We start from the raw sequence: 24,204 nt of genomic DNA, 5'->3' as shown, positions 1-24,204 counted from the left end.
AATTCTAATTATGTCATGAATTTCAATGCGTTTCAATGGAAAGGAAATGTCAACAACAATGCAGAAAAGAATGCAATTATTTACATAATGTTTGTGGGCTAAAGAAACAACAATAGCGAATATTGCAAATATTCGCTTCTGTCATTTTCATCTCTGACCTTGAATGAGCGCACAAAACTTATGTCCATTTCCATTTCTGACATGATCTTTTTGATATCCTGGTTCTTCAGTACAGTGGTACCTCGGGTTAAGAACTTTATTCGTTCTGGAGGTCTGTTCTTAACCTGAAACTGTTCTTAACCTGAAGCACCACTTTAGTTAATGGGGCCTCCCGCTGCTGCTGCACGATTTCTGTTCTCATCCTAAAGCAAAGTTCTTAACCCAAGGTATTATTTCTGGGTTAGCGGAGCCTGTAACCTGAAGCGTCTGTAACCTGAAGCGTCTGTAACCTGAAGTACCACTGTAATGCTGTTGCAGCACTGCACAGAAAACAATAAGAAGGCAAAAAGCTGTAAGAAGGAAGCTGCTAATGAAAGATACAGAAGCCCTGAAAAAGCCTTAATAGCACTTTGCCAATCCACACACATTGGAGAGATGGCCACTGTTCTTATTTATGTTGTAAATTTATTTTACCACAAATGAGGTCTGCACAAAGTTGGGACAACAATGCAGAAAATGCCAGATGGCAATAATCTGGCATCATTTTAAAAACTGGGTGAGCAAATAATGGCTCTTGAGCTAAAATGCCAGTGAGTGGGGAAGCAACCTCAGGATCCAACATTATGGGATGTATCCAAGGCTAGTTATAATCAGAGTAGACCCAATGAAATTTACAGACATACCAACATAAGTTCATTAATTTCAGTAGGTGTATTCTGAGTAGAACTTAGTTGGCTACAACTCCATGTTACATTTACTGCCTGAAATCAGGTCTTTAGATTTAATTTTATTTCTTCTAGATTTTATAACATATAGGATTGTGATCTAAATGTAATATAAAGTACCATTTTGGCACCATTGCTTGCCTTCCCTCATCCGTCTGCAGCTATATTTAGAGTACAACTGTCAGGGGTTGAAATCTCCTAAATCTCTGTGTATTGTCTCTCATTCTCAAAAACTGTAATGCATCTACCACAGCCAAGAGGCCGAGTGAAAATAATAATAATAATAATAATAATAATAATAATAATAATAATTTATTATTTATACCCTGCCCATCTGGCCAGGTCTCCCCAGCCACTCTGGGTGGCTCCCAGCAGATTATTAAAAACACGATAAAACAACAAACATTAAAAACTTCCCTAAACAGAGCTGCCTTCAGATGTCTTCTAAAAGTCAGATATATGTTTATTTCCTTGACATTTGATGGGAGGGCGTTCCACAGGGCGTGCACCACTACCAAGAAGGCCCTCTGCCTGGTTCCCTGTAACCTCACTTCTCGCAGTGAGGGAACCGCAAAAAGGCCCTCGGAGCTGGACCTTTAAGTTCATCCGTAACTTGCATCAGAGCAGGCTGTTGCAGGACCTGGAAATTGAGGCTCATCTGTGAACCCCTTCAAAGCATTCTTGGACCATCTTATGTCCCTGAGCTTGAACAGCTGAAGGTCAGGACCCAGCTTCATTCCGAAACTCTTGACTACAAAACAACAGCTCTCTGCAAAGACAGGGTCCTTTCATAAGCTGCATGTTTATAGGCAGAAATCAAATCCATGCATGCAAGCAGCCCTTGGAGATCTATTCCTAGGACCTGGATCGACAGGCGTTCCCTTTTCTGAAGGGAAAGAAATGCTGGATCACACGTTGTTTATGCAGGTGCACCAACAAGCAAACACACACACTGCAGTGGTACCTCGGGTTACTTACGCTTCAGGTTACATACGCTTCAGGTTACAGACTCTGCTAACCTAGAAATAGTACCGCAGGTTAAGAACTTTGCTTCAGGATGAGAACAGAAATTGTGCTCCAGCAGCGCAGCGGCTAGACCATAAAGAAGGCTGGATCATAAAGAAGGCTGATCGCCGAAGAATTAATGCTTTTGAATTCTGGTGCTGGAGGAGACTCTTGAGAGTCCCATGGACTGCAAGAAGATCAAACCTCTCCATTCTGAAGGAAATCAGCCCTGAGTGCTCACTGGAAGGACAGATCCTGAAGCTGAGGCTCCAATACTTTGGCCACCTCATGAGAAGAGAAGACTCCTTGGAAAAGACCCTGATGTTGGGAAAGATGGAGGGCACAAGGAGAAGGGGACGACAGAGGACGAGATGGTGGGACAGTGTTCTCGAAGTTACCAGCATGAGTTTGACCAAACTGCAGGAGGCAGTGGAAGACAGGAGTGCCTGGCGTGCTCTGGTCCATGGGGTCATGAAGAGTCGGACACGACTAAACAACTAAACAAAAACAAGCGCGGCGGCAGCAGGAGGCCCCATTAGCTAAAGTGGTGCTTCAGGTTAAGAACAGTTTCAGGTTAAGCACGGACCTCCGGAATGAATTAAGTACTTAACGCGAGGTACCACTGTATTAACATGCTACTCAAAATGACAATGGGGTGCTTGTGAGGAGTGTGTGTGTGTGTGTGTGTGTGTGTGTGTGCAGAGAAGAGAGCCTCACAAACAAATGATAAAAGTTTGCTGCTCTCGTGGGGGAGGCATTAACCTCTTCCCACAAACTGAGTGGAAGAACATGCTGCAACAGCGGCTTTCAAACGACTTGCGCATCATCATCATGTCAGGTGCCTCTAGGCCAGCATCCTGTTTTCAATAATGGCCAGCATGAAGGTCCCAGGAAGCACTCCTGCAAGGCTCGGAGACCGTAGCATCCATCCAGATTTAAATAATAGCATCCCTTGCTCCGTAAGTGGGAGCTGAAGAAGGTTGGGTCGAGGAAGCAGGGATTGCCTCATTGCAAGAAGCGCAAAGGCGGTTTTGCACCCTCTCATTGACAGGAGGAGAGGACTACAGTGGTACCTCGGGTTACAGACGCTTCAGGTTACAGACGCTTCAGGTTACAGACTCCGCTAACTCAGAAATAGTGCCTCGGGTTAAGAACTTTGCTTCAGGATGAGAACAGAAATTGCGTGGTGTTGGTGCAGCGGCAACGGGAGGCCCCATTAGCTAAGAAGAGTTTGGATTTGATATCCTGCTTTATCACTACCCTAAGGAGTCTCAAAGCGGCTAACAACCTCCTTTACCCTTCCTCCCCCACACCAAACACTCTGTGAGATGAGTGAGGCTGAGAGACTTCAGAGAAGGGTGACTGGCCCAAGGTCACCCAGCAGCTGCAGGTGGAGGACTGGGGAACCGAACCCGGTTCACCAGATTACAAGTCCACTGCTCTTAACCATTACACCGCACTGGCTCTCAGGTTAACCTGGTACTTCAGGTTAAGAACGGACCTCCAGAACAAATTAAGTTCTTAACTCGAGGTACCACTATATTGCTAAACTGTTAATATTCCCTTCTTAGGCAAGGTGCTGGAGAATGCTCTTTGACCTAGCACTGGTCAAAGGTCCAGGTGGCTTCGGTTGCTATTTCAGGCTGGTTCACCAACTACTGCCCTTCCTGGACAGAGATCCTTGGCTGCAGTGCTCCATGCGCTGGTAACCTTGGGACTAGACTGCTGCAGTGCGCTCTACGTGGGGCTGCCCTTGGAAATGGTTTAGAGGTTAAAACTGATACAGAATTCAGTAGCTAGAATGCTAGCAGGCCAAGTCTCAAAGATCTCCACTGGTTGCTGATACACTTCCAACCGCGACTCAGAGTACTTGGGCCTCAAATAACGGAAGGAGCAGCTCCTCCTATACAGCCTTGCTCAAGTATGAGGCATATCATTTAACAACGTGACCGAGCACCAAAATGCCTCGTTCGCTGTTTTGCCATAAGCAAAACGGTAAGGAGCCATGTCTGACTTGGTATTTAAAATTACTTTTAAGTGAAAGCAAGAGCACTTTTGCCCATTTTTAATGGTTTGTTCTTTGTCTAAGGTGGCCTGGTGATTTTTACTGCTTTAGTCAACTAGCTGCACTTTGATTTTGAGCCTCTGCCTTCTCTGAGACTTAAAAAAAAAAAATCAAACTTATAAACATAATACAGATTATATCTGTATGCAACAACAGCAGCTAGAGTTTTGATAGCCCAAAAGTGGAAGTTACAGGAGAGTCCGACTGTAAGGGAATGGCAGATAAAGCTGGTCGAATATGCTGAAATGGCCAAATTGACACACAGAATTCGCAATCAGGAGGAGACAAATTCCCAATAAGAATGGAGTAAATTTATGGTTTATATAAGTGAGAACTGTAGAAATTTGAAAACGTTGGCAGGATTGAATTAAATCTTACGTCACGGTGTAATTTTTAATCAATGAAACTGTGAATTATAGACTGGAATAAGAAAACTTGTGGAAGGGAAGGACGGAAGTCAACGCCTCTATGGAGCACAAAGTAGGATATATGTAATAAGACCTGATGTTTTTGTTGGTTGGTGTTGGTGTTCTTAAATCTCAATAAAAAGCATTTGAAAATAAAATGTGAAATATTGTTGACCAAAAAAAATCAAACTTAAGCTTTGCATGGAAGACATAAGATGGAGACCACACCTCTCTGCTGATTTACATGTTGGCTGCAATCCTACACACAGGTTGTTGTTGTTGTTGTTACTACTACTACTATTAATTTATACCCCGCCCATCTGGCTAGGTTTCCCCAGCCACTCTGGGAGGTTCCCAACAGAATATTAAAAACACGATAAAACATCAAACACTAAAAACTTCCCTAAACAGGGCTGCCTTCAGATGTCTTCTAAAAGTCAGATAGTTGTTTATTTCCTTGACATCGGATGGGAGGGCGTTCCACAGGGCGGACGCCACTACCGAGAAGGCCCTCTGCCTGGTTCCCTGCAACCTCACTTCTTGCAGTGAGGGAACCGCCAGAAGGCCCTCGGTGCTGGATCTCAGTGTCTGGGCAGAACGATGGGGGTGGAGACGCTCCTTCAGGTATACGGGGCCGAGGCCAGTTAGGGCTTTAAAGGTCAGCAGCAACACTTTGAATTGTGCTCAGAAACGTACGGGGAGCTGATGTAGGTCTTTCAGGACCGGTGTTATATGGTCTCGGCAGCCACTCCCAGTCAGACTATCTGATTCCCACTGCCTTCAACTGTTGCCCTGCTCACGTGCATATAAGGCACATGTAATTTGAGATGCATATAAGGTACATGTAATTTGAGAGGTCAGGGGCAGCACACAACAAGCTACATGCAACCCTGGCTCAACCTCTGCTTGAAATTCATCTCAAGTAGGTGCCCCGGGTCATCTTCCCTATCAAATTTGCTCCCCGCAAGCTGCTTTTTGCCCAACTTGGGGAAAGCACATCAGTGTTACGTAGGTGACTGAATGTTTTCTGCACAAAAGGCAAATAATGGTTTCAGGGAGGGTGGAATTTTGGTTGGAGAGACCGTGCCATGCTTCCACTCTAACATGGCTCTGATTATGAAGAGAACTTGATTTAAAAACAATGTGGAAGAAATTTTATGTCTCAGGGTCAGTTGCGAAGCTGATTGTAGATGCTTCAGGCTTGACAATGCTTAATTAACTAATGGACCCTGTCTCCACAAGGTGCAGTAGTTGCAGCTTAGATGGCATTAGAAATATGTCTAGGGATGGGATGATCAATGGTTATTGGACAGAATTGCTAATAGAACCATCTTGTTGAGAGGCAAGGTGTCTCTGAGTAGCAGGTGTTAGAGACAAACCACAGGGGATTCAGAACCTTCAAGAAGCTTCCAGATGAATCTGGTTGTTGAAATAGAGCTGAAGGAAGGAAGGGAGATCAGGGTCTATTGGTAGATCTCTGGGTGATTTACAATCGATCGGCAAGGATTTCCAACTCCCAGTTGTTTGACAACATCAGCTACAAAATGACCCTCCCTCTCAGACATCATAAAATAGACTGTTTATTTATTTTATATATTTATTAAATTTGTATCCCATCCTATACCCATAGATCTCAGGGCGGTTGACAACATGAAATCACAATATAAAAACAAACAAACAGAAAATGCATAAATGAAAACAAAGACAAAGCAATGGTCCCCGCTTCCACAAGAGATTTTTAAAAGGGCATTGGGTGTCAATCGGCCAAAGGCCTGGTTAAAGAGGAATGTTTTCGCTTGGCACCTAAAGATGTAAAATGAAGGCGCCAGGTAAACCTCCCTGGGGTGAGTATTCCACAAATGGGAAATGAAGGAAGCTGAGAATAACCAGGATTGTGGTTGTTTTTGCGTACAAGGATTGTGCACTCCAGTTCTGATACTCCAAAGAAAATCTGGGGCTTAAACAAAAATCCTCAGAGCTCTGTAATTCTCTTTTGCCGCAGGCTCTGATGGGTGAATCCTGAGGTTCTAATAAAAAAATAGATCTTGCAAGGCTGAAGTCTCCCCACCTCTGACCTATATGTGGACTGACCCAGAATGCTAACTCTTATATTCTTAACAAAATGTGAGCATTCTCATGCGTGCAGTTTAATGGTGAGAGCCAGAGGTTTGTGCAAACTGAGTTATTTGACTTTATTTCTTAAATTTGTGTACCACCCTTCATCAGAAGATTTTGGGGCGCTTCACAGAATGAGGAAAACTTAGCTTTGCATTTGGGAAACCTGAGGTGAAATAGCTTATTTACTCTGGAGATTGCATACAACCAGAATTATTTTTCTCCCCCAACCACAATCAGTCCACCATTTCTATATTGACTAGTTTCTACATTTAAGATCCAAACCGGCCATTTTGAAATCACCTACCTTGCACCATTGGTTAGGTAAAGCATCATCACTGATTCTACCTGCATCTCCACCCCCATCGTTCTGCCCGGACGCTGAGGTCCAGCGCCGAAGGCCTTCTGGCGGTTCCCTCACTGCGAGAAGCAAAGCTACAGGGAACCAGGCAGAGGGCCTTCTCGGTGGTGGCGCCCACGCTGTGGAATGCTCTCCCATCAGATGTCAAAGCGATAAACAAGTACCTGACATTCAGAAGACATCTTAAGGCAGCCCTGTTCAGGGAAGTTTAATGTGTGATATTTTAGTGTATTTTTGGTCTCTGTGGAAGCCGCCCAGAGTGGCTGGGGAAACCCAGCCAGATGGGCGGGGTACAAATAACAAATTATTATTATTATTATTATTATTATTATTATTATTATAACAGCTATTTTAGAAATAAGGCTCTGTGGTTTGCAGAAGGACATCATGCAATAAGTACACATGCATTGGGACTTGATGTGGGGACCCAACACGAGCCGGTGAATTCGCTGCATCGCAATGACTTTGGTGTGGCCCACAGTGGTTATTAAATACTTACTTCATTATCTTTCATCATCATTACTTTATGAGACCATTTAAAGACAGCTGCTGCTAATTTGCTCTCTGGAGGTGCGATCTGTTCATTTATAATATCTCAGTTCTCTTCTGCTTAGTTTGACAGAGAAAGCTGTGAATTATAAATCTGAACGAGGGATAAGGAGCTAAAGGACGTGCGCTCCCAAGAAATATGCAGGAGTGGAAGTGAAGGAATTCAAAAAGGTTCTACAGTGTCAAAAAGTTGTCCTAAATGTCAACAATCCTTTCCTCAATAACTATACTGAAAGAGGGTGCATTCACTTTCATTTTTGTGATTTCTGCCGGTAAGTATCGACATTATTCTGCCCTTTGGAACAAAGCTTAGAAGTAGCAGTCACACCAGGGACTTCAGAAATTCGAGCTTTGATAAGCTAATAAAAACAAGTCTTTAATGGGTCTCAAGAACAGAGTAGCATTTAGAGCATCACAAAAGCAGCATTTAAGGGGTGATAACACGGGGGGGGGGGGACTAACTATGTAGGAACAATTCAAAATCTGAAAGATGTGCTGAAATCTTTTTTCAAAATCCTGAATGGGCTGTTTCTGATGCCTGGAATGTGTGCAAATATGATGCTAGTTTATGCTATATATCTGGGCTGTCCAACTTCCAAGAGACTGCAATCTACAACCACTATAAAAATACTAGCAATAATCTACCCATTGGATTGGATTGACCAGAGTTGTTGAGCAAATTCAAGTGGATTTGGTGATCTTGTGCAACAAACCAACTCAGGAATAAAAATTGAACTGTTTGCAGTAAGGAAAGTGATGGGGGGAACTGCTGGAAAGTGTGGGATAACAGTTGCTTTATGAAGTGGTTTGTTGCCCACAAACAAATTAGAATGAATTATCAACAATTAATGGGAGCTGTATAATAATCCCACTTCATGCAAAAAAAATCACAACAAATGCTCGCTAAACCTGAAAGCTGATAATCGCTCACAAGGACTGTGACCAAACTATATATCTGTGAATTTTCAAAACAATGCAGACAGCAAACTTCCAGTGGAAACAAAGATATCAATTAACCAAATACTGTTTTATGCAACCTTAACGATGGGCACACTATAGAAAATAAGTAACCCGAACGTATATTGTATGACACGTATCCAAGCAAATCTTCAAATGCACTCAATTTGAGGTCTTCATGCTATTCATTTGTGATATTTGTTGCACATGTATCCTATTCTTCCTCCAAGAAGCCCAAAGCAGCTTATTCCTTATCTGGGCAGCATACAGAACAAAGATCTGCTTAGCTTCAGCAACTTTTTAAAAAGCATCATTTGCCACAGACCCTTCTCAAGAAATACAAACTGGTGATTAAAGCTAACTCAGTTACTAATTTTTTGCCAATCTCCAGAAATAGCACCCTTTATTTCAATCCCTTATCATTTTTTGTGCAAGGCAGCCGAGTCCTAATCCATCTTGTTCTGAATTAATGTCGTTTACACCCAAGTAAAGTGGCATAGAATACAGCCATTAACAGTGGAACAGTCTCCCGCTGGAGGTTGTGGACTATCCTTCCTTGGATGTTTTTAAGCAGAAGTTGGAAGGCCATCTGTCATGGATGCTTTAGCCGAGATTCCTGCATTGCAGGGGGTTGGGATAGATGACCCTTGGGGTCCCTTCCACCTCTATATGGGAGAGACAGAGAGAAATGACTTACCTGTTAGGCTGTCAGGCTGAATTAGACTGAGTGCAGTAAGGATCCACAAGATCATGGTGCGAAAGGGTGGGCTGGGAATCTTTGCCCCGTAGAGACAGAGAAGACCGAGGAGGTAAAAAAGCAAATTGACTTTTCAGGTCAAAAGGCAGGCACCTCGCAGATTTCCGCCTCATCTTTTCCTCTGAGCGGCATACAGGAAACAGAGTTACAAACAGGAAGCAGAGCTCTTTGATGACTTCACCATTTTGTCTTTGTTTATTCATCCTCTCTCTTTTCTACACCTCTTTTTCAGATCAAGTTGCTCAGTCATAGGTAAACGACAGCCTGTTCTGAATTTGGCAGGAAGGAAGTGCCAGCTCCCCAAACATACCTGAACATGATAGTTTGGAGCCCAGTTAGACTAGACAGTGGTATCCGAGGCAAATATTAATTTTGTTTCTCTTGAAAGACCACTGCAGCCCATCCATGGACCACAATCCTGAAGCAAGCTGGGTCTCATCTGGTTTTTTCTGCTTGCCTGTCTCCCTAGGCAGTGGTAGTATCTGTATCCCTAGGAAAGGAAACCTGCTGCCACCATAGCATATAGTTACCAGATTTTTTTCAATGAATCCGGGGACACTTTTTTTTTTTTGAAGCTGAGTAGCAACAAGGAGTCCGTAGTGGGGATGGTGAGGCAAAAGACCCTGGGCCCAAGCACACATGTGTATTGTATAAAGGGGCAAAGCCCTTCTTTCGCACCCTGTGAAACGTAAATGCGCAGAGTTTTTAAAAAACTGGGCAACGGCGCGTCACCTGCCCGTGACTCCTGAGTCTTCCCTGATCCGCTTCCCCCTTCCTCCTCTGTTTTGACAGATCGGTGGAGATTCGGGAATCGCGGGCAGGCAGCCGTTGCCCAGGAGGGGAGCAAGGCACGCAGTTTCTTTGCCAGGCAAGATGCAAAGCCCTTCTTTCACACCCTGTGGAACAGTTTTTTAAAAAAAACTGGGCAACGGCCAGCCGGCTGCAACTCCCCAGCCTCCTCTGATCAGTCAAAACAAAGGGGGAAGGGGGCAGGAGATCTGTACCACCGGACGTCCCCGGTTCCCCTTCAGCAGTGGCGGAAGCAGCAGCAGTCAGCAGCCCGGAGTCAGCCTGGTAGCGCAGTTGGCTCTGGCTGGCTTCAGGAGCTGCTCGCTGCTGTTGCGTCCACCATTTTTCCTCGCCGGAAGTTCCAGCAAGGAAAAATGGCGGGCGCCACGGCAGCGGGCAGCAGGCAGCTCCTGAAGCCAGCCAGAGCCAACTGCACTACCAGGCTGGCTCCAGGCCGCTGAGGCTGCAACTGCCACATTTCCCGGGGACAGATTTGCAAATCCGGGGACTGTCCCTGGGAACAGGGGACATCTGGTAACCCTACCATAGCAGCCAGAAAGGCAAAACATTTTGTGCCAGTTTCACCACCACTTCTACGCATGGGTCTCAGCGGTTTTGCCTTTGCCTCGCCACTTTCCCCTGGAAAACCCAATCTTTAGCGCTAAATCGGAACAAATATGCAACCTTTGGAAGACAACTGAAGGCAGCCCTGTATAGGGAAGGTTTTATAGTTTGATGTTTTATTATGGTTTCCTATGTGTTGGAAGCCTCCCAGAGTGGGCAACCCAGTCAAATGTGTGAGGTACGTCTAATAAAGTTCTGCAGAGAGAAGAAATCTATGTCAGAGGAGAAGGAAGGAAATGTGAAAAAACTGGTAGTATTGTTGCAGAGCATCTGAAATCTGGCCTGGGAAAGATGACACCAAGAGACAGTCAGAGCTAAGGAGTGGCCCCACTCAAAAGGTCTCTGAATGGGATCCATGCATGGCAGTTTGCAGGGGAAGAGATGTGCAGGGATCTGCAGAAATTGTTTGGGAAGTGGGCTGAGAATCGTTAACATCATATATACTAATTCCAATTGTCAATGGAAAGAGCGTCATTGTTTATGTAGCTTATTGCCAGGAAGGCGACAACTGTTGTTGTATATGGGATTATTACCTTGACTAGAATGTAAAATAAGGTTTTGGAAAGCAGATATAAAGAAAATCATCTTACCATCAATTCTAGCACACGGGGGGGGGGCACATAAATGGTTTAATTTGGTATTTGTGTGATTGGTATTGATAACTGTATTATAATTTGGTATTGTTATAATGTGGGTTGTAATTGAAAATTAATAAAACATATTATCCATAAAAGGAAGGTGGCAACTGCGAGCTGAGAGAATAGTCCAAAGCAGGGGTGGGAAATCTAAAGTACAGCGGGACTCCAGCTCCCAATGGTACCTGCCTCGTCCTACAAACTTCTTAGCAATGGATCTTTAAGGAGACTACCCAGAATAGGTGTTTGCTCAGGGGAGAAACCAAAAAACACAATTTTGCTATCATTTGGGATCCATCCTTGCATGATGTGATCAGTCAGCGAGGAGCAGAAAAACCGCCAGACCCTTACAAAACGTTTTGGATAGATTTGCTGTCAAGACAAATACCTTCAGTACCTACGTGATGTGTACTGTACTAAAAAAAAAGTGACGTGACTTTTCATCTTTGAATGTTTGTTGTTGTTGTTTAGTCGTTTAGTCGTGTCCAACTCTTCATGACCCCATGGACCAGAGCACGCCGGGCACTCCTGTCTTCCACTGCCTCCCGCAGTTCGGTCAAACTCTTGCTGGTAGCTTCGAGAACACTATCCAGCCATCTCGTCCTCTGTCGTCCCCTTCTCCTTGTGCCCTCCATCTTTCCCAACATCAGGGTCTTTTCCAGGGAGTCTTCTCTTCTCATGAGGTGGCCAAAGTATTGGAGCCTCAGCTTCAGGATCTGTCCTTCCAGTGAGTACTCAGGGCTGATTTCCTTCAGAAAGGATCGGTTTGATCTTCTTGCAGTCCATGGGACTCTCAAGAGTCTCCTCCAGCACCAGAATTCAAAAGCATCAATTCTTCAGCAATCAGCCTTCTTTATGGTCCAGCTCTCACTTCCATACATCACTACTGGGAAAACCATAGCTTTTACTATATGGACCTTTGTTGGCAAGGTGATGTCTCTACTTTTTAAGATGCTGTCTAGGTTTGTCATTGCTTTTCTTCCAAGAAGAAAATGAAGAAGATGAGAAGAAGAAGAAAATGAATGTTTAGCCATATGCAATGTCCATCCACAGAAAGCCTGTAGCTCTGTTTTTGTTAGTCTTTTTGTTGTAAGGAGATTATCTTGGTACTACTAGTTTTACCTTGTAATGCGGGAAAACCATAAAATATGCACTGACCATTGGTCATGCTAGTTAAGACTTATGGGAGTTGGAGATCAACTATATCTGGAAAGCTACTACTTCCCAACTCCCTCTCTACACCCAGTTTTAGGGGTAGAAAATCAGGAACATTAGCTTGATGTTGAAGATCTGGAACTCATGTCTGCACAACAACGCTCTTGAAAAAACTATCAAATAGCAATATTTATCTCTATGGATTCCTCTGTTCTTTAACTGGAAACTGTATTGGGGACGTGGGTGGCGCTGTGGTCTAAACCACTGAGGCTAGGGCTTGCCGATCGGAAGGTTGGCGGTTCAAATCCACGTGACGGGGTGAGCTCCCATTGTTCGGTCCCAGCTCCTGCCAACCTAGCAGTTCAAAAGCACGTCAAAGTACAAGTAGATAAATAGGTACCACTGCAGCGGGAAGGTAAATGGCGTTTCCGTGCACTGCTCTGGTTCGCCAGAAGTGGCTTAGTCATGCTGGCCACATGGCCCAGAAAAACTGTGGACAAACGGCTCCCTCGGGCAGTAAAGCGAGATGAGTGCCGCAACCCCAGAGTCATTCGTGACTGGACTTAACTGCCGGGGTCCTTTTATAGGTTCTAGTACAGTAATATTCATGTGAACTTTAGATTAGGCAATTGAAATTTAAAAAGGACGCTGGCTTCAAATAACATGAATTTTACCAACCTCTGCTAAGAGGTGTAAGTTTGCAGGTTCATGTGTTTCTATGTTTAAAAAAGAAAAGTTAACCAGGCAAGTTTTTTCCTATCTCCCAAAACCTCAAAAAGAAAGGACCTTTCTAAATGTGGCATCCAAACAAAATTAATTGCCCATTCTTCATTTATGCTATGAGTCCCCAATCTTACTATTTTACTTTCTGAATGTATTGTTATTTTGCCCCCTCCCAAAAAAAAATTTCATCAGAACAAAAAACAGCATAAATTAGTCCAAAATGACCCATGTTAAGTCGTGTAGGGTTGATGCCTCATTCTACATTTCTCCCGGGAAATAGCAAGGTCAGTTTCAAGGTGATTGTCACCATTCAGAGATGTTACACATGGACACAGATGTAACCTAGCGATACACATCTTGACATAATCTCAAAATTTGATGGTGGGCGCCCTCAAGAGTTTATCTATTTTTCAGAAAATTCAAGCAACTGCTGTACAGAAGTTGGAGTGTTGCAGCTCCTCCATTATAATATGTGATTTTGAAGCAAAGGCTAGAAACGAAATTTTCACAAGCCTTGGAGAACAAGGTTTTCAACTGCTGTTGAAACACAGGGATGAATATTCTTTAGAACTACCTCATTCGGGCTGGGCAGGGTATATTTCTGTAGTTATTAATAAACACTGGAATACGAAAAGAAAGAATGTACAACTTTCAAACTATTTATATAACATATGACCATTCAGCTTCCAGAGTCCAAGCCAAAATCAGCTGAGCTCCAAATTCAACAATCCTCTACTTGAATTTTCTCGAATTTCCAAACCCAACAGAGCGATTATTGCCAAATATGATGGGGAACAGATGTTTCATTGTATTTTGGTAAGAGGAAAGTACTGACTCATAGCAAACTGGAACCTATTTTATTTTCTGGGCTGGGATATAAAAACACTGTAAATATACCAGGAACAGTTTTAAATATTTCCGCAGAGGAACCGGTGATTTCAGTTGCAAACTCCGATGGTGAGAAGTGCAAGGTGGCTGCTTCTTCTAGATGAAAAAAGAAACTGGTGCTCATTTAGGTATTATAATCGTGGAATCATAGAGATGGAAGGGACCAAAAGAGATCTAGTCCAACCCCCTGCAATGCTGGGATCTTTTCCCCCCAACATGGGTGTGCTGGTCCTGTGGGTTTCCGTGAGGCGAGGTCCGAGTCCAATCCGAGGTTGAGGGTGCAATATTGAGGCCATCCGTCAAAGCTGAAGCTGGGTCCAAGGCAGGGAGTCGGGTGAGGTCAGGAGCTCCGGCAGAGAAGCAGGACAGGGTGCAGGCAAGAACAGGCTACCAACAATGTTGCTCCCACAACTTGGGACTGGGGCTGGCCTGGAGGCGAGCACTCCTCCTGCGGGAACTTAGTTCCCTCCGCCTCTCTGCCTCTGCAGCTCAGCAGAGGCTGGAGAGTTACTGGACCCAGAGGCAACATCAGCTTCCCCTGACGGGGCTGAGAGTGGAGCAACCCTGCAGGCTGGGATTCCTCAGGTTCAGCCTCCGAGTCCGAATCCCAGGCCATCACAATGGGGCTCGAACCCACAACCGTAAGATTAAGAGTCTCGTGCGCTACCGACTGAGCTATATTAGTTTATTTAACTTGGGAGTTTACTTAAATAAAGGAAAACACATTTACCCCTCTAAAAAAAAAAACCAAGATGTTTTTGTTTCTTGCTATTGTTTCTTGCAATTATTTAAATTAAAAAGAGAACTAGTTGGCTTTCATTCTTTTTTAAAATATATATATAAATTTTTATTAGTTTTAACATAGCATTTTCAACAATAATTAAACATAATTTTACATCTTATACAGTTTTTTTGACTTCTGAAAATTTTCCAATCTAATCACTTAGTATACATTTCTTACTTTCACCATCACATTTAAGTCTCCTAACTAATATCTCTCTTCTTTTCCTATTTTGCAATGTTTCATATATTTCTCCTTACAAAACTTATTGTAGTCCTACTAGCGTAATTTGTTGATTACACTTGCTCTTCAAATAGTTTGTATATTTCTTCCAGTCTTCTGTGAATCTCTGGTCCCGCAGGTTTCGAATCCTTCCTGTCATTTTATCTAATTATGCGTAGTCCATTAATTTTGTCTGCCATTCTTCTTTCATCGGAATTTCTTCTTGCTTCCATTTTTGGGCTAACAATACTCTTGCTGTAGTTGGCTTTCATTCTTAACCCCCCCCCCCCAAAAAAAATGTTATAAGCCTATTGGCTTAATCTACTGGGAAGTTCTATTGGGCAAACCCATCGATATTCATAGGTGTTTTACAAGAGCACTACTCTATGTTTGGGATGCGTGTGGCGCTGTGGGTTAAACCACAGAGCCTAGGACTTCCCGATCAGAAGGTCGGTGGTTCGAATCCCTGCGACGGGGTGAGCTCCCATTGCTCGGTCGCTGCTCCTGTCAACCTAGCAGTTAGAAAGCACATCAAAGTGCAAGTAGATAAATAGGTAGCGCCACATGACCCGGAAGCTGTACGCCGGCTCCCTTGGCCAATAAAGCGACATGAGCGCCGCAACCCCAGAGTCGGTCACGGCTGGAGCTAATGGTCAGGGGTCCCTTTACCTTTACTGTATGTTTGCAAATCTGCCATGCGTCTTGTGGAGAGAAAAGTCGGTGTGCACAATAGACCCAAGGGTGAGGAACCTCTGCTCTCCGAATGCAGCAGAAATTCAACTCCCATCTGCCCTAGCAAAGATAGCCAATGGCCCAGGGTGAGGAGAGTTGTCGTTCAGCAAGATTTAGAGGGCCACAGGTTTCCCACACCAGTGACAGGGGAAGGGCTATAGCTTTGTGGTAGAGCAGGAGCCCAGGCTGATAGAGCAATAATAATAAAAATAATAACAAGGGACATAATGGAACCAGGGACTTCGTCTGGATCTACACTGACCTGTTTGACGTTATTTCCCCTTATTGGAAGAATATTAGATATGTCGTTCTAAAACGTCACAGGGCACACTTGTTAATTATAATGTTTCTTACCTTGGTTTTTCTGGCCAAAGGTAAGCGATACCTGTCCACACCATTTCTCAAAGCACTGTTTCCTTTTCCAGCTGGTCATTGGTTGCTCTGGACTCCACCCCCTGGGGTCAAAATTTAATTCTTCCTTCCTCCCTCGCTCCCTCCTTCCATGAATCCCATCCCATAAATACCATTGGAGAGGGGTCAGAGTTTGAATGCGCGGAGGGGGGGAGGTGAAACACTACATTAGGGAGACACGAACAGTGTTTCACCAATATAGCAGCATAAAACGATTAAAAATTAAGCGATAAAAATCAATTACATTAGAAACATAAAAAGGAGGACGTCATGAGTCATCTGTGTTATCAAAACCGTCCCTTAACCCTTCCTTAACGTTAAAAACCGTTCATGTAGATCTGCCCTTGCATCATTGCTGTTTGTGCGCACAATTTTCTTTTCTCCCACTGCTCTTTCCGTTCAAACAGGTGCTGCAGGTTTATTGAACTCTACAAAAACCTGCCAGACCTGTTGGTTTAAAAGTGGCTGTGAAATTTGGCACACCCGTACAAGACTTTTCAATGCCACCAAATCATCATCCTACACACCGCATCACATTAGAGTCTCGCGTCTTTTATAACTTCTGCAGTCGCAATTGAAAGGGAAGGAATTGTAGCTAAGCACATGGAACAGCGCCATCTAGTGGTTGGCAGGGTCGACTAGATAATCATTACAACTTGTCCCCCCTCTAAGCAAATAACCACATTGTTTTCAGGACGGTCGGCAATCTGCCAACTGGTATGGTTTTTGTTGTTGTTGTTGTTGTTGTTTCCCTTGTTTGCTCACTCTACAGCAGGGGTCAGCAACCTTTTTCAGCCGTGGGCCAGTCCACCATCCCTCACACCATGTGGTGGGCCGGACTATATTTTGAAGAAGAAAAAATGAATGAATTCCTTTGCCCCACAAATAACCCAGAGATGCATTTTAAATAAAAGCACACATTCTACTCATGTAAAAACACCAGGCGGGCCCCACAAATAACCCAGAGATGCATTTTAAATAAAAGCACACATTCTACTCATGTAAAAACACCAGGCAGGCCCCACAAATAACCCAGAGATGCATTTTAAATAAAAGCACACATTCTACTCATGTAAAAACACGCTGATTCCCGGACCATCTACGGGCCAGATTGAGAAGGCGATTGGGCCGCATTCGGCCCCTGGGCCTTAGGTTGCCTACCCCTGCTCTAGAGGATCTGCTTGTATCACAAGCAGTAGCTAAGGCTGAGTTATTGGGGCATGCTAGGTCTTCACTCTCTGTTGGGAGATGGTGGGTCTGGGATGCTTTCTAATGGCAACGTGTCAGTCGGGTGTTGTTCCGGCTCTCCCATGATTTCCCAGCTTTTCCCCTCATCTGCCTCTGAGCTGCAACCTCCCTCAAACCCATGTTGTAAATCTATACTGTCTTCTTCTTCCTCCTCCCTGGGAGGGTCAGGGTAGGGAGGCAGTCCATTCCTCCACCATTCCTCCTCCTCTTCTACCCAGTCCCTCACAGGGACAGAAACTCATTCCAAGCTATGTCAAAGCCAGAAAAATAACAGGGAGGAAAGAACGATGCTTAAACCCAAACTGTTGATAGTATCCATACGTAGACCTTGGCAGCTCACTGGAAACATGTGTTTTCTATCTATCATCCATCCCAGGACAGAAGCACCTTTGGATCAGACAGTCACAGACAGTTTCCTGTGTATAGAAATCCACCCGTTCCAACATTTCACAGTTGAAGGCATTTGATGGTAACACCTGTTATGGCACTGCCAAAGAGATCTCCTGCTTCCCACTTTTTCTCTGCCTGCTACAAGTTGCGTTCATGCACTTGACGAAAGCCTGTCTTGCATTTTGTTCCTATAACAAGCTGACCAAAGTCACTTCCAGAAACATGCTGTTTGTTGATGATTCGTTTGTGATTGGGTTTCTTTTTTTTTAATATATCATTTTTTATTAGTTTTTTTAACATATCATTTTCATCAGTAATTAAACATACTTTTACATCTTATTCAAATTTTTGACTTCCATCAATCCTGTCTGAAAATTTTCCAATCTAATCTCTCAGTATACATTTCTTATCTTCCCTATTACATTTCAAACTCATAACCAATATCTCTATCTTTTTCTACTTTGTAACACTTCGTATATTTCTCCTTACAAAACTTCTTGTAGTCCTACTAGCGTAATTTGTTGGTTACAGTTGCTCTTCAAATAATTCATATACTTCTTCCAATCTTCTGTAAATCTCTGGTCCCGCAGGTTTCGAATCCTTCCTATCATTTTGTCCAATTCTGCATAGTCCATTAATTTCGTCTGCCATTCTTCTTTCGTCGGAATTTCTTCTTGTTTCCATTTCTGGGCTAACAATACTCTTGCCACAGTTGTTGCATATAGAAACAATTTAGCATCTTGCCTATTAATGTCCTGACCTATAATACCAAGTAAAAATGCTTCTGGTTTTTAAAAAAATGTATATTTCAACATCTTTTTCATCTCATTATATATCATTTACCAGAAGTTCTTTGCTTTTTTACATTCCCACCACATATAATAAAATGTTCCTTCTTTTTCTTTACATTTCCAACTTGTGGTTGGGTTTCTGCATAGGTTGGATGGTGCCTGGAGTCGGCTGAGCATGTCAATTTGTTTGTGTAACTTCCAGTCGATCTATTGTCGTCCTGCACATTTTCCTGTCCCTTTAATTGCCACCCAAAGTCAGTGGCGAAAAATGAATTTGCTCTGCCAGAGTACTGTTGTCCGCTTTAATTGCGCATTACTAAATTTGCCGCTGGGGATGCGGGTGGCGCTGTGGGTTAAACCACAGAGCATAGGACTTGCCGATCAGAAGGTCGGCAGTTTGAATCCCTGCGACGGGGTGAGCTCCCATTGCTCGGTCCCTGCTCCTGCCAACCTAGCAATTCAAAAGCACGTCAAAGTGCAAGTAGATAAATAGGTATTGCTCCGGTGGGAAGGTAAACGGCGTTTCCGTGCGCTGCTCTGGTTCGCCAGAAGCGGCTTAGTCATGCTGGCCACATGACTCGGAAGCTGTACGCTGGCTCCCTTGGCCAATAAAGCGAGATGAGCGCCGCAAGTCTAGAGTCGGTCACGACTGGACCTAATGGTCAGGGGTCCCTTTACCTTTACCTTAAATTTGCCTCTATGCAATTCAAGCCCTTTCGCAAAATAGTACCTGTCCAGAAGTGATCCAAAACAGTTTCATGTTAAAGAAAAGAATTGTTTTGATCTCACTGTGGATCTGATTGTACTGACGGTATCATGAACCGTCGCTGAAATATGTCCAGCAACATTCACTATCCGCATATCAGGAATATAGCAATAGAATACTGCGTCTAGTCCCGGGCGCCACAATTCAAGAAGGATATTGACAAGCTGGAATGCATGCAGAGGAGGGCGACCAAGATGATCAAAGGTCTGGAAACCAAGCCTTATGAGGAATGGTTGAAGGAGCTGGGTATGTCCAGCCTGGGAAAGAGGAAACTGGAAGAAGATATGATAGCTACAGCTGCCATACGTTCAGGATTTCCTGGACATATCTGGGATTCGTCCATCAGAAATATGGCAACCCGATAGCCATCTTCAAATATCTCAAGGGCCATCACATGGAAGATGGAGCAAGCTTGTTTTCTCCTGCTCTGGAGGGTAGGACTCGAGCTAATGGCTTCGAGTTACAAGAAAGGAGATTCCGACCAAACATCAGGAAGAACTTTCTGGCCATAAAAGCTGTTCAACAGTGAAACAGACTCCCACAAGAGATGGTGGCTTGTCCTTCCTTGGAGGTTTTTAAGCATCTGTCATGGGTCCCTTCCAACTCTGAAATACTATGACTCTATGATTCTAGTTAAAGCATGCAATGGCAGAGGGAAGACAAATACTAATTGTGTACCTCACAACTGATGTACATCTTCAAGGACATCTAAAGGGGATGCCCATTTTGTTCTGGAAAAATACAGTTTCACAACCAAAGGTCCTACATCACTTTGACCAAAATCAACCCTTTATTGAGAGCTGCTCTAACTCAAAATGCTCCTGGTTTTCCACCTTTGACTGAGCACCACTTAAAATACTAACAGGGTTTAAAATTACCCTCCAGGGTGATCACGTGTACTTAAATTGAAAAAGTGAAAATTGACCAAAATGGTCAAAGGCCTGGAAACGATGCCTTATGAGGAACGGCTAAGGGAGCTGGGCATGTTTAGCCTGGAGAAGAGGAGGTTAAGGGGTGATATGATAGCCATGTTCAAAGATATAAAAGGATGTCACATAGAGGAGGGAGAAAGGTTGTTTTCTGCTGCTCCAGAGAAGCGGACACGGAGCAATGGATCCAAACTACAAGAAAGAAGATTCCACCTAAACATTAGGAAGAACTTCCTGACGGTAAGAGCTGTTCGACAGTGGAATTTGCTGCCAAGGAGTGTGGTGGAGTCTCCTTCTTTGGAGGTCTTTAAGCAGAGGCTTGACAACCATATGTCAGGAGTGCTCTGATGGTGTTTCCTGCTTGGCAGGGGGTTGGACTCGATGGCCCTTGTGGTCTCTTCCAACTCTATGATTCTATGATTCTATGACCGAGTGTTTCCTTTTTCTCCTTGTTCTTTTAACTATCTCTCTCTCTCTCTGATTGGCATGTCATTTGGTAAAACTAGTGCAATAAGTCAAGATGTATTTCGACGGACGAAAAGGGTAGTACAACTCATGCTTTCCTGGCCATTTTTATGTTAACGGTTATAGGATACCACACAGCTACAAAAGGAAACTCTGCTTGCTCATCCTCATAATTGCATTTTTTCTCTTCCATCCACCAGTCCACCATATGTTGTGACTATGAGCCTCTGACAAAGGGTTGCACAGCGTATCTAGATATAGGTACGGACGCGAATAGCCGTAAGCTGTAAAGACTGCCAAGGTATATGTATCTCGTCCCACCTATAAATAAAGGATGTTTCTTTCTTTCTTTTCTTTTTTCTTTTTGACAACTTTTTATTAATTTTCCAAAAATAACAAAAATAAAAACAGCAACAATACAAAAGCAAAGCAAAACAAATTGACTTCCCTCTAGTCCCTTCCTTGGTTCCATTGTTTATCAGCATACTGCATGTCCATTGTTAAATTTGAAACCCATTTAAAATGCCTATTATCCATTCATAACAAAATTACAAGTAGTTTTAAAACCCTGCTAATGTATTAACGTGTGTACATTGCTTCTGTACATATGCAACAATCATCTTCCATTCTTCCTTAAATTCGTTGTTGTCTCTTCCTCTTAGTTTCATTGTCAATTTTGCCATTTCAGCATATTCCGTTAATTTAACTTGCCAGTTTTCTTTAGCTGGGACACCTTCTTTCCAATGTTGTGCTAATAATGTCCGTCGCATACATAAACAAATTCTTTTGTGATTTTGGTAAGTCCACTCCTGTAATACCTAGTAGGAAAGCTTCTAGGGTTTTTTAACAAAGTTTATTTTAAACATCTTCTTCATTTCACAATAAATCATTTCCCAATATTTCTTTATAATTTTACAATCCCACCATATGTGAAAAAATGTCCCTCCTGTTATTTTACATTTCCAACACTTGCTTTCCTTATAAATAAGGGATGTTTCGAAGCGATGCTGTGTTCCGAAATATTTCAGGGAAGTACGAGGTTGCGGTTTCAGCTCAGAGCTGAGCTGAGATTCAAGAGGTCTGGGTACGATTTCCAGTCCTTGCCACAAGCTTCCTGTGCACCCAGCAATAGTCAAGGGAACTCTCTGAGTTTCAGTTCCCCATCTGTAAATAGGGATAATTGTCATCTATCATGTGGGAAGTGTCATTGCAAGCCGTGCTCTCAGTGGGTTTTTGCTTTGTTTTGTTTTTTGGCTGCTGAACTGGAAGCTAGGATTAAGGCATTTCCTGTCATTTAGCAGGCTTGTAAATAGTGGAATAAAAAAAAAACTGAAACAGGAGAAGGAATGGACAGCAATTCCTGCTCATTTCAAGCCTAGGTTTTCTGCCTAAACTGAAACCATGAATGTTTGGAGGTTGATATTTCAGACGAAGTTTCTTGAGAATATAATATGTATTGATTTCTTTATCGGTTATTGAAACACAAATTATGAACATATAAAGCTTGAAAATAGCTTATTCGTGTAAAATGTATTTGCTCTGAGTTATTACTGTATTGTTCTGTTTTCCATTGAAAAAAAATACTTTTGTTCTTATTAAACTGTTCAGAAGGCTCAGTAAGCCAAGATGGTTTAGAACTGGTTTCTTATTTGCTAGCAGCTGCCAGAATTTTATGCCTACAGAAGTGGAGATCTGTCACTGTATCCCATATTAAAGAATATTAAAGATAAAATATGGGATTGTGCACTAATGTCAAAACTACCCATATTGTCAGATTTAGAGAGCAAAACAAAATACCTGCCAACTGTAGGTCAAGATAGATTGGTTTTATTGGATATAGAGATTATTTTCCAACAAATGTTATGGGTTTGCAGTGGAAAGAAAAGAGAGAAAGAGTGAGGAAGGGAGGGAGAAAAGAAAAAAGGAAGAAGGGAGGGAGAAAGGAAGGAAGGAAGGAATTATGCAGACAAGTCAGAGTTGTGTTGAGTTGAATTGATTTACTCTTTGTATCCTGCTTTTCCAACAACAAATGTTGAACTCAAAACAGCTTGCAATAACCACAGTAGCATTAACACTGCAATCACCATAACATCAAATGTAGTAGCATATAAAGCAAAAAACAACAACAAAATTTCATCAAAACAGTTGCTGGAAGTGGTGTCTCCATTTATGAAAGCCTTTATTTAATTTCTTCTTATTTAATAGTTTGGACCGCACTCCTCTGTCATGTGATATTGTCTCCAAATCTCTGCCTTTCAAATTCTCCCAGATAAGTACTGCCCTCTGTGGCTTCTTCTCTTTGCACAGATCCTGAATTTACTTAATTGCAGGAAGTCGAATTAATCAGCCCGGGATTAATTAAAAGACAAGCTGAGTAAAAACATAAACATTTTTGGCCAGGTCTGTGTAACTGGACATTTTCACAGTGCCTTTCCATTTCCACATTTAAGGAAATGGCTTTAAGGATGTTGCACTCCCAGCAAATACTGAACATTATGCATGTTCTGGCACTATGGGAAAGTCCTGATAATTGATAAAAAATGTATACTCCTCCTGCCGCTACGCATTTTATCACAACAAGCTGTCACGGAGTACACAGGACAGCTTAATCAGATATAAACAAGCAAAAGCATTCCAGCATTTAGCTAATATTTGTGGGTCATTTCCTGCTCTCCTCCCAAATACTTTTCCAAGCATCTCAGAAGTCAATGTTCTGTCTGAGAATGAATGGGAGGATGCTTAAGGCTTCTGGCTCAGCTCCAGAGCAACTCAGTGTTATAGTCTAGGCTCTTTGGACAGCTATAGAACTTCAGGTGGTCCCCTGATTAAGATCTGATTCTCATTGAGATGGTGAGATGGTTTCAAGGCAACCAGGATGCATGTGGAGGCTCTTATGACTGAATGTTCCTTGGTAGAACCAATTGGAAAAAAATAGAATTTGGAAAGATGGGGCCCAGCCTTCCCAATTCCATGCCATATTCCCCATGTGTGGATGATGTCGCGCAATGGACATCATCTGGCCACCAACTAGTCAGTGCTTGTCAAGCAGTTCCCAGGCAACCTTGGATAAAAACTGATTTTCTGGATCCATTTCAAACAGGATTTAGTCCTGACACACATCACTTGCGAAGACAGGCGAACTAATGCCAATGTACTGGAAGAAGCAAAGATCACAAAGAAGCAATGATTCTTCAACATCAACTTCGCTGGACTGTTCGTGTTGTGCAGATGCCTGATTATCGTCTTCCAAAGCAACTACTCTATTCCGAACTTAAAAATGGAAAGTTTAATGCTGGTGGTCAACGAAAGAGGTTTAAAGACTCTCTCAAGGCAAATCTTTAAAAATAAACACCGACAACTGGGGAACACTGGACTGCAAGAGCTCCAGTTGGAGAACAGTCTTTACCAAAGGTGTCATGGACTGTGAAGACACTCAAACTCAGGACGCAAGGGAGAAATGTGCTAAGAGGAAGGCACGCTTGGCAAACCCTCACCATGATCAACTGCCGCCCGGAAACCCTTTGTCCCCACTTTGGAAGGACGTGTGGATCCAGA

General features: G+C 43.1%; 1 protein-coding gene across 2 annotated transcripts in view; it reads right to left on the bottom strand.

Annotated features, from left to right (window-relative positions):
• Positions 1–9,434, bottom strand: part of LOC308483930 (uncharacterized protein) — a 67,623-nt gene extending 58,189 nt beyond the window's left edge. The window contains exon 1 of one of the 2 annotated variants that reach the window (XM_081018267.1): positions 9,041–9,434. In XM_081018267.1, the coding sequence (XP_080874393.1) occupies positions 9,041–9,095 (55 nt within the window). In that variant the 5' untranslated portion in view covers positions 9,096–9,434. Of the gene's footprint in view, positions 1–6,783; positions 6,899–9,040 lie in introns of those variants that run through there. The other variant, XM_081018268.1, reaches the window with a different exon arrangement.
• Between the last annotated feature and the right edge of the window lie 14,770 nt (positions 9,435–24,204).

Source organism: Podarcis pityusensis (assembly GCF_964106645.2).
Source record: "Podarcis pityusensis genome assembly, chromosome: 1".
Taxonomy (NCBI): Eukaryota; Metazoa; Chordata; class Lepidosauria; order Squamata; family Lacertidae; genus Podarcis; species Podarcis pityusensis.
Note: the sequence above shows the minus strand (reverse complement) of the source record. Positions and strands in the feature narration are given on the sequence as shown.